At 47.9% G+C, this 10,137-nt stretch overlaps 2 protein-coding genes across 2 annotated transcripts; one reads left to right on the top strand and one right to left on the bottom strand.

The window, feature by feature from the left end:
* The first annotated feature begins 2,685 nt into the window (after nucleotides 1–2,685).
* Nucleotides 2,686–5,333, top strand: LOC101785476 (putative clathrin assembly protein At1g03050). The gene is made up of 2 exons (XM_004961966.2): nucleotides 2,686–3,947; nucleotides 4,072–5,333. The coding sequence occupies exons 1-2, from the start codon at nucleotides 3,203–3,205 to the stop codon at nucleotides 5,163–5,165; spliced, it is 1,839 nt and encodes a 612-aa protein (XP_004962023.1). The 5' UTR covers nucleotides 2,686–3,202; the 3' UTR covers nucleotides 5,166–5,333.
* A 128-nt stretch (nucleotides 5,334–5,461) lies between these two features.
* Nucleotides 5,462–9,580, bottom strand: LOC101785885 (NAC domain-containing protein 82). The gene is made up of 6 exons (XM_014804942.2): nucleotides 9,429–9,580; nucleotides 7,888–8,653; nucleotides 7,463–7,740; nucleotides 6,450–6,941; nucleotides 5,880–6,332; nucleotides 5,462–5,794 (listed from the first exon to the last, which is right to left on the bottom strand). Exons 2-5 carry the CDS (start codon nucleotides 8,042–8,044, stop codon nucleotides 5,898–5,900), a joined length of 1,362 nt encoding a protein of 453 aa, XP_014660428.1. The 5' UTR covers nucleotides 8,045–8,653; nucleotides 9,429–9,580; the 3' UTR covers nucleotides 5,462–5,794; nucleotides 5,880–5,897.
* Nucleotides 9,581–10,137: the final 557 nt, after the last annotated feature.

Here is a 10,137-nt window from a genome sequence, read left to right as displayed (position 1 = left end):
TTCATGGTTAGACTACATAGCTTGCTTTATGTAATCATGGTGATTAGATCTAGTAAGTTGATCATTCTTGATAGCTAGACATGTTTACCTTGTGATCGTGCCCTTATTCTACCTATGCTGATAGAGAGAATTGTGACGGGGTCTTTCTTGTGTAAGGTGGGGGTTTTCATGAGGTTGACCAAAGGTAGTAGTTTAAAGAAAGCTTTGGATGAGATGCATGTTGTGCTTGCTTATTAGCTAGAACTACAACTAGAAGACGATAGGCTCTTGCTACCCTTGGTGGTATTATCATATATGTGTGTGTGTGTGTGAATGAGATCTACTTTTACTCATGCTATTAATCTTTACATAAGTTTTCTCTCATATGCAATCTATGCTTCATGTTAGGATTAGATCCGTTGAGCTAGGTAGAAAACCCTAGTCAATTCGTTATCGATCCATAGATTGATAAACCTTGGATGGAATACTCTAAAGGAAAAGCTACGATGATCCATACGCTTGCGGTTCACAAAATGGCGTGCTAACAGCCGTCAGCACGCCATCAACGCTACCCCAAATTCCACTAGGGTCGCTACTATCCATCATTTAAAAATAATCTGTTATCGCCTCATCCAAATTATTGCTCTTGCTGTTCTCCATCGTGGTAAAAAGTGGCTCTTAATTCCAATTTGTCACGGGTTCGGAGAGGAGTAGAAGAGCAGGAGGAAGGAGGAAGGGGGCAATGCTGGAGGGTGTTGACCCTTGCTCATGCGCAAGGAGAGGGGGGAGGAGAGGGAGAGAGGGAGATTAGAGGGCAGTAGGGAATTTCCCTAAACTTTTCTTAATTCTTTAATTTACAATCCCCTCAGTATATATGGAGGGCTTGACTTGTTCCCTAAGGCTCTTGATGGATGGACTCTTATATGTAGGGCTTTGACTTGTTCCCTAAGGCTCCTAATGGATGAACTCTTTATAAATAAAATCCAATCTAATTACAACTTGATATATCCTATGATCACTTACATCTGGGTCCTATGAGCAAAAATCAGCCATCCACCTTAGCTTTACGATGATAGAAACTGCCGACCATGACAAGTAATCATGCAAATGTGGTAGAAATAATCATATTAAGTGCCATCTCAATTGCCCACATCGATGCTTCTTTATTGGGTACAGGTGATGACCTATGGATCCAAATTAAGAGACTCCGGACATGTATAATTTGTCCGTGAAGCATGATGGAAGGAGCTGAAAATTAAAGGACAAAGGGGTTCGGCGGGTTGCAATTCACACGCGATAGGTAACCAGTGCAACAAACCTTTTGAGATTGTGGCCAAATATCTTGGACCTTGACTCTACGAGGACGGGTTTTTCCGCCGCAGGAATTCTCTACAGCGGTCATATGGCATCTACCTTGCATGCTGGAGATCTTATATCACCAAGATTGAATGGCACTATCGATATGCTAAATTGATTAATTGACATGATTGCACAACATATATTTCGTTACTTTTCCTTAATTCTTTGACTAAAAACTCTGCGAGTGTGCGCGTCTACTTGATCCGAGTAGGTTTTAGTTAATTGTTATCCTCCTTTGGTCTATATACTGTGGATTCAAGTTGTGGCTAGGCTAAAGCATTCGCATGTGTTTTGCTAATCTTTTAATTGTTAATGCGACCGAACAATAATTCAGAAAGCATTTCATATGTGTTGGCTACGAGGTTAAGTATGTTGTGTTTGGTAAAAGCTTATTAAGAAAATGTGTCTCTTACCGTTTTCTTGTATAGGGCGATGGCTACAATTATATTAATAGAGTAAATATTGATCAAAGACTTGCCCAAATAATTAACAAAAGGCTTGTTCTAATATTGGAATACGTATTAGAATTTCAATTGGGCATGAGACTAATTATATATGTTCAAATTTACTTGAGGAAACCACTTTCTCAACAAAAGGCAAGGGTGTTAGCTCGTTGCATCGACGTTAATAGTATATTTAAAAAAAAATGTCACTGCCTTACTACTGGTGCCGGGTCAATCGCAATGCCTTGGGCTCAAGGTTAGTTTATAAGAGCCACAAGAGTACGCTGATGACTGATCAGTATTTCCGATTAGCAGGAGAAGTGCTGATTGATGAGTTCTTCAGTTGTAAGGAAAACGCGTACATATACCAACAACTACTATTTATCGAGCTTCATATCAAGCTCCACTTGGAACACACTGCAAGTATGCATGCATGAATCATTGGAAAACGAAGCTCGTTCAAGGTGCCATTGACTGACCTAATGGCTAATGTTGCTTCCCTGCCTATCATGGCGATGAACAGACGCATGCTTAATCAACTACTCAGCAAGCAGGACACATAAATGCGCCCTGATTCGAAGGGCTACTAGCTAGATGACTCGGATGTTCTGAACTTTGCTGGAATTCTACACTGCCGTGCAATCAAGGGCGCTAACTCTGGCCACGAAGAACATGCGCGTTATCTGTTGCTCCTTCCTTTTTGCCGCGTCACTTGAGAGAAACTTGCCAACCCAGGATGCACGTGGTCGGTAAGACGCTACCGATCGAGCGGCCAACAAGTCGATCGCGCGTGGTATGCGCTGCAAATTGCCGCGGCGTTTCGGTCTCACGACAGCGATCGACAGATATGGCTAGATGCTGCCAGTCGCTGTTCTTATTTGACAGAGAGAAGGGACAGGTTACAATTTGCAAAAGCATGGCGACCGAATGTGCGTACGGCCGTACGCTGCCGAGACGAAAATTGCTGCAGGCTTGCAGCAACCACCGGCCGCGCCTTAGTTCAGGCTCAGGCCCATTGGAGGCTGTCAAACAACAACTATAGCACCAAATCTCGGAAAAGGTAGAATTGAGCCCAGATAAAAAGCCCACAAAAGAAGCCCAATTTTCAATTTAGAAGGAATTTCTTTATCTTGGACTTCCATTGACCAATTTAGAAGTACAAAGAATATTAAAAAAGGAAAGTCGAAAAGTCAACCATTCGTCCCGGCCCGCTATGTAGTGTCAAAAAGGTCAACCCCTCTCTACACCATCCACGGCTCGGGCGTCTTCCCCGCCACCCGCTTTCCTCGCGCGCGCATTGCCATCCCCCGCGGCGCGCTCCGCCTCAAACGCCAGCACCGCACGTCCCCTCCCCTCCATTTGCCCGGACGACCCGCCCCGGCGCAAGAATCCATCCCGAGCGATCAATCGCGAGGCAAACCATGGCGCCGAGCAAGCTGCGCCAGGCGCTGGGCGCGGTCAAGGATCAGACGAGCATCGGGCTCGCCAAGGTCGGCAGCGGCGGCTCCGTGGCGGCGGATCTGGACGTGGCCATCGTCAAGGCCACCTGCCACAGCGAGTCGTTCCCGGCCGACGAGCGCCACATCCGGGAGATCCTGGCGCTCACCTGCCTCTCCCGCGGGTACGTCGGCGCCTGCGTGTCCTCGCTGTCGCGCCGCCTCGGCCGCACCCGGAGCTGGGCGGTGGCTCTCAAGACGCTGATGATCGTGCACCGCGTCCTCGCCGACGGGGACCCGGCGTTCGAGCGGGAGCTGTTCTACGCCACGCGGCGCGGGACGCGGATGCTCAACATGTTCGACTTCTGCGACCGCTCCCGCGCCGACGCCTGGGACTTCTCCGCGCTCGTCCGCACCTACGCCGCCTACCTCGACGACCGCCTCGAGCACCGGATGCAGGGAAGGCACGGCGGCGGCGCCGCCCCGCCGCGCGGGGGCAGGCCGCTCCGCGAGGAGATGTACTACGCGTCCCCCGGGAACCGCTACACCTGCGACCTCACCTTCAACGGGAGGCAGCAGGACGACGCCGTGGCGGACGCCGAGGCGGACAGGGCGCTGGCGCTCGTGGCCAGGGACCCGCCGACGAGCGAGATGACGGTGGATCAGCTGCTCATCAAGGCCAACCAGCTGCATCACCTCCTCGACCGGTTCATCGCTTGCCGCCCCGTAGGTGAGTCCGTGACCGTGCACATATTTTGTCTTTTTCAATTCAAACTTGGATCATGTCGACAATGCCGTCCGTGCATTGGCCCACATAAATCATGCTGACCATCGAGGGACTCGTGCCGTCGCAGGTGCGGCGAAGGCGAACCGGGTGGTGGCGGTGTCGCTGTACCCGCTGGTGAAGGAGAGCGTGCAGCTCTACTGCGAGCTCACGGAGGCGATGGCCGCGCTCATCGAGCAGTTCGCGGAGATGGAGACCGCCGACTGCGAGCGCGTGCACGCCCTCTTCTGCGGCCTCGCCAAGCAGATGGAGGAGCTCGGGGCCTTCTACTCATGGTGCAAGGACGCCTGCGTGTGCCGCCAGTCCGACGTCCCGGAGGTGGAGGTCGTCACGCAGAAGAAGCTGGAGCTCATGGACGAGTTCATCCGCGACAGGCACGCCGCGGCGTCGCAGCAGGACTTCCCGCCTCCGTCGCCGTCGCTGGTCCTCGTCGAGGAGGATATGAACGCCACCAAGGCCCTTCCGGCGCCCGAGGAGCCGGCGGCCGCGGTGCCAGAGGAGGACACGGTGCAGGCCGAGCCGGAGAAACCGCTTGTCGTGGCCGACCTGGCCGACGAGGAGGCCGACTTCCTGAACCTGAAGGCGGATGCCATGCCCGCCGATGAGCACGGGCAGCAGCTGGCGCTGGCCCTGTTCGACGGCAACCCGGCCGGGTCGGCGCCGAGAGCCGATGCGTTCGACCACTCGGCGGCGGACTGGGAGACCGCGCTGGTGCAGTCGGCGAGCGCGCTGGCGAGCCAGCGCGCCGAGCTCGGGGGCGGCCTCAACATGATGGTGCTGGACGGGATGTACAGCCACGCGAAAGCCAACGCGGCGGTGGCCGACGCACAAGCGTTCTCCGGCAGTGCTAGCAGCGTGGCGCTGCGGCCGCCCGGGGCGCCGATGCTGGCGTTGCCGGCGCCTCCGGGAGCCAGCGGTGCCGCTGCAGGGGCCGACCCTTTCGCCGCGTCGGCGCTGGTGCCGCCTCCGACGTACGTTCAGATGTCCGATATGCAGACGAAGCAGCAGTTTCTGACGCAGGAGCAGGTAGTGTGGCAACAGTACGGCAAAAATGGCATGCAAGGGCAGGGGGCCTTGGCAATGCTAGAGCAGCGGCCGCAACAGCAGCTGCAGATCCTGCCACATGGAGGCTACAATTACCCAGGGTATCGTAGGAAGAGTTAGAATTTGCATTCACTTTCGTTGTTCTCTTTACGATGTTGCAAATGTTGAAGCAAACGAGAAGATCGTTAGAGCATCAGAGTTATCAGACATTGAGTTTCGAAATAGTTTGTTATCAAATGGCGTAGTCGTTCAACCGAGAACAATAAAATGCTAGGCACTTCACCGCAATCTAGCGTTGCAACATGTCATCAAATATAATCCGTTAGGAAGCCTGCACCTGAACATCAGAAAACCTAGACGATTGGTAAAACTTAAAAATGCACTACAGAGCATAAGAAAGCAGAGAGCAACCAAGATATGAAAATAAGTATATATTGCAATAATTAACAATGGTTCGCATATTGTCAACATGAGCACACTAGTTTTGACAGAAATGGCTTTAAAGGCCAAGCAGGAAGCAAATACACACAGATAACACAAGCGAAAATTTACACGCCAAGTACTTATTGATCCTCAGCAGCAAGCCGAGCTTGGCAATAAGCTCAACCAGTTGGGAGCATGCAGTAGCCAATGCAGTTTAATCCAGCATTGAGCTTGCGAGAGATACCCGCCAAGAATGGCTTGGTTCAGAAGTGCAGCAGACTTTCTGAAGTCCATGGTGGATTAAGAGATATACCAGCATCAGAGAACTGCATGTTGCAACACCCAAACTAGTTTAGACAAGATGATCCAAGGAGGCAATATAACAAGCAAAAGGCATGACAACTATTTTACCTGACATTTGCAGACCAATCATGGGAATGGATACTGCATGTTTGGGTACGAGTAGTTGGTTGCCTCATCAGTGAAGCCGCCATTATTGGGAGGAAAAACATCGAAAATGCTAGGCATTGTTGGTTCTACAGGACCTGACAGGGTAGCTACATCATGATGTCCATTGTACATGGACTGAGCTTGAGGATGCTGCATAAATTGATTGTTCTGCGCAGGATATTCACTGGGGAAGCTTGGATCAGAAGCAAGGAGATCATTCAGTTCTATATAATCATCAGTAGAAAGTTCTCTGTCAGGTGGTAGGATTGTGTAATCTGTGGTGCCCACATTGCTGGTGCTGAAGTTGTTAGGCACTCCTAACCCAGCAAGCCCTGACAATTCATTGTAGAGACCAACAGTGTTAACTTCAAAAGCGTGAGCCTCAGCTTCAGACATCGGAGGAAGGGCAGAGCTCTGCCAAGGAAGTGAAAGCTAATTAGTCAAAAAAATAAACATCTTGGAGAAATTCCTAAAGCAGAAGCATAAAAAAGATAAAGGAAACTAGTAATGATGAACAAGAGAGATTTATACCTCTCCAAGAGTAGCGTCATGAAGAGGAGAATCATTCAGGAATCTAGACAGCTCCTCCAATAGAAATCCATCACAATCATGAGGACTGTACATGTCATCGACCCCATTGGATATGTTGTTCGCAGAAACCACACCCTCTCCAGACTGCTGAGCAGGTATATCTTGGATAGCAGAACCAGCAACAGTATAGCCAAATGTTAAGTCCTCAACACAAGTAGTTGCTGTGGCATGAGCAAATGATGATTCCTCTCCAGCACAAGCAGCAGATGCATTCTGTAGAGGTGGTTCACGAACAGCACCTGCAGGGACTTCATGTTGGGCATGTGAGTCCTCCGTTGGGTTCACTACTTCTGAAGAGGTCATCAACGGAAACATAGAAGCTTCCGCTTCTGCATTATCCCATTCTGCTTCATTAAATGGTGCCCCATATTGCTCCCCAATCCTTGGACCAAGGCCACTTTTCTTGAAAATTTTGCAGAGAACAAAAGCATCCTGAATGTGTAATAAGAAACAAGGACAATCAGTATTGTGTAAGGTATTGTATAATCTACCCCATCAGTTAAACAGAAAATAAGCTCAGAATTGTATTTGTATCAATGGTTCTTTTCTCACTGTTTCACCACACAAATTGAACATAAAAAAAAATTCCCTTAACTTTCCACAAAACATAACATTCATACTACAGGAGCAATTACGTAGTGACTCAATATATCAACAAGAACATTTAACAAATGTGTTTGTTTACCATACAGAGAACATAAGAATCATTTAACTTCTTAACTTTTTACATAAATAATTGGTTGTGTTAAGAACTACATAGAAACCATCATGGTAATTGGCTGTATTAAGAACTACTCCCTCCGTTTCAAATTGTAGGTCGTTTTGACTTTTCTAGATTCGTAGATATTATTATGCGTCTATATCCAGATGCATAACAAAAAACTATGCACCTAGAAAAGCCAATTTGGGACGGAGGGAGTACATAGAAACCATCATGGGACAAGTAGCATTACCTTAGAGAAACCAGCAGAAACCAACTCCTCATCTTCCATTTTGTATTCATACATCACCCAGTCCGTTCTGTCACCTTTAGGGGCCTTGCCTTCATGAAATATCAATGTTTTCTTCATCCCAACAATGCGAGAGTTAAGCATGATTGTTCTATCTTTTCCACTAGTCTTCCAGTAACCATTTGGAGTGGCGCGGTTTGTTCTAGACCCATTAGGATATTTCTTGTCACGAGGACAAAAGAAGAACCACTCAAGATCTTTGCTTCGAAGAGAGGACTTGTCTGCGCACAAAGGAAGATCAGTGCACAGACATGAGCAAAATTTTACATCGAATTAAGAAAAGGCATCTGCTAGCATAATTGAATATTCTATTTTTTCAGCACCAGTTAACAATATTGAAAGTTAAGAGATAAGTGCAAATGAATTACCAGGGAGATCCCAGGGAGGAAACTTGTACAGATCAACCTCTGATATAGCGTCTACAATAAGTTTCTTTCCCATAATCTTCCTCTTTAAGTAGTAGGAAGTGAGCTCAACATCTGTTGGGTGGAAACGAAAACCAGGAGGCAGGCTAGTTTGCGCCATCACCCTAATGCCTGCTTTGCCTTTAGCACCAACAGGAATATAGAGAGATCTCAAGACAAAAGCAGAAATGCTTCTAGGAGATCACTAGTTCACCAGAAAGAGAAAAGCTTGAGTGCACGGACAAGTGAATCCAAGTGCACAAATCAGCAAAGCGGAATAGAGCCGCTTTCGAATGTGAGTGCAGAATGCAGCAAGGGAACTTCAGGACTGTTTGAGCAGAGAGCAGGACAATCCAACCTCTAGACAAGCTTTCAGAAGGAGAGTCACAAGATTGACAAGACCAGAGAGATGTTGGTCAAGTCACGGAAAGGGACCAGAGAACACAATTGCTGAGAGAAACTACAGTTGGCAAGACTCAAGGGAAGCAGGAGACCAAGGACTCGGCCGAACGATGTTTCTGGACTTAGATGAGAGGACTTGAGTCTTGCCAAATTCACCAGCTACAACTGATTCACATGGTAGGAAGTATTAGCACAAAACTCCTGGTGTTCCACTTGTATCAAGTGAAATCTCGGAATTTTATGCAGTATATGAACCAGAAGTAGCACGAGAGGAAATAAGGGTGTCCTCCGGCGACTTCAGCAGACATGGGTGACGAGGATCAGTATCCTGCACAAAAACATCATGATAGATAAATACATAGAAGAATCATACAGGAATATACAATTTTTGCTGACGACTCTTGAAAAAAAAAAGCATATTGTGTCATGATTAGATGCAGTGATCAGTGATATGATCAGACACCTAACATCAAACCTAGACGGTACAGTAGAGCATATTCGAACAAATAAAACATTCTAGGAGACAGCTGATTCTAAAGCTCATACTACCCAGACAAGTGTCACATAAGTAGAGAATCCAATTGTCACATCAACAGATAGATCTGTCTAATCCCCCACCAATCAAATTTTTACAGGCCTATTAATCATAATCATTTGGGAGGAAACCAACTAAATTCTGGTAAACCAACTAAGTCAACGATCAAACTCGAACCCATAATTCATCCCCAATCTGTGACCAACCAAGATACCAGTCAACGCTCCACAAACCAACGCCCCAATCAACGAAATCCTAAACTGCATGAAGACATACCAAGCCGATCAATCTCATGCACCCCCAAATCAGCGACCGTATCGATCAAACGCAACCCTAATTCGCAATCCCAACCGCTAACCCCCGATCGATCGAAGGCAGAACCAATCCGATTCACAATCCGCTATCACCAGCCATGAGGCGTACTAATCGCCCAACCCTCTCAATTCCCCACCTGCGCCCAAATCAAACCACAGATCGATACCGATCCCGACCTAATAGGCCCAGAACGTCCCAAAATCGCACAGATCGGCGCAATAGACGACGAGGAAGGGAGATCGGAGGGGCTTACGGGGAAGACGAAGGGAAGCCAGCAGGCCGATGGGGAGGACCGAGGAGGAGGAGGAGGTGAGCGCCGCCGTCTGGTCAATGGAGGTGAGGTGCGGTTTGTGTGGGGGTGGGGGGATCGCGTAGCTGTGGAAGGGCTGTTATAAAGGCGCGGGAGTGTGGAGTTGGGCCGGGACGCTGGCGAGTGGGCCCAGAGGGTTTTTCTTATTCCTATGCTTCCAACCCCCGCCGCGTTGTGCGACTTCTCGGAAACTTCCCCAGCACGCGAGTACGCGACATGGTTGCCAAATTTCCACCCCGGACCCGGCCGCCGTGTGCCCGTGTCCTGGGGTTTTACGTTTCCAACCTGCGCCGGGAGGGGTTTAAGAAATATGGAAATCGGAGGTTGAATATGTAATGATCCTTGACCAGCAGTTTGACTGTGATTTCTGTGAATCATACATCAATGATTAGAGTTTCAGAAAATATCGATAATTATCAAATATTGTTATTTCATTTCTTTACATGATTTACAGTATGGTATATTAAGTCCTAAAATTATTCAATTTTCTTGTTTACTAAATGCACCATGTTTTGAAGGAGTAGGCCTTATTCTTTTCCATATTAAACCAGTATAGTAAACCGTTACTTCTTTTTACTAACAATTCTATTTATATCTAGTGAAAATTTCTTAATATAAAAGGACACTGCATAGCCATAAAAAATATGCTATG

This window comes from Setaria italica, chromosome III (assembly GCF_000263155.2).
Source record: "Setaria italica strain Yugu1 chromosome III, Setaria_italica_v2.0, whole genome shotgun sequence".
NCBI lineage: Eukaryota > Viridiplantae > Streptophyta > Magnoliopsida > Poales > Poaceae > Setaria > Setaria italica.
The sequence above is the reverse complement of the archived record's forward strand: the minus strand, read 5'-3'. Positions and strand labels throughout refer to the sequence as shown.

Coding starts and splice junctions, on each gene's coding strand:
- LOC101785476 (XM_004961966.2), top strand. CDS start 3,203: ATGGCGCCGAGCAAGCTGCGCCAGGCGCTGGGCGCGGTCAAGGATCAG. Junction 3,948..4,071: donor CATCGCTTGCCGCCCCGTAG/GTGAGTCCGTGA, acceptor GTGCCGTCGCAG/GTGCGGCGAAGGCGAACCGG.
- LOC101785885 (XM_014804942.2), bottom strand. CDS start 8,044: ATGGCGCAAACTAGCCTGCCTCCTGGTTTTCGTTTCCACCCAACAGAT. Junction 7,741..7,887: donor TCCTCCCTGGGATCTCCCTG/GTAATTCATTTG, acceptor CTTTGTGCGCAG/ACAAGTCCTCTCTTCGAAGC. Junction 6,942..7,462: donor TTTCTGCTGGTTTCTCTAAG/GTAATGCTACTT, acceptor TTACACATTCAG/GATGCTTTTGTTCTCTGCAA.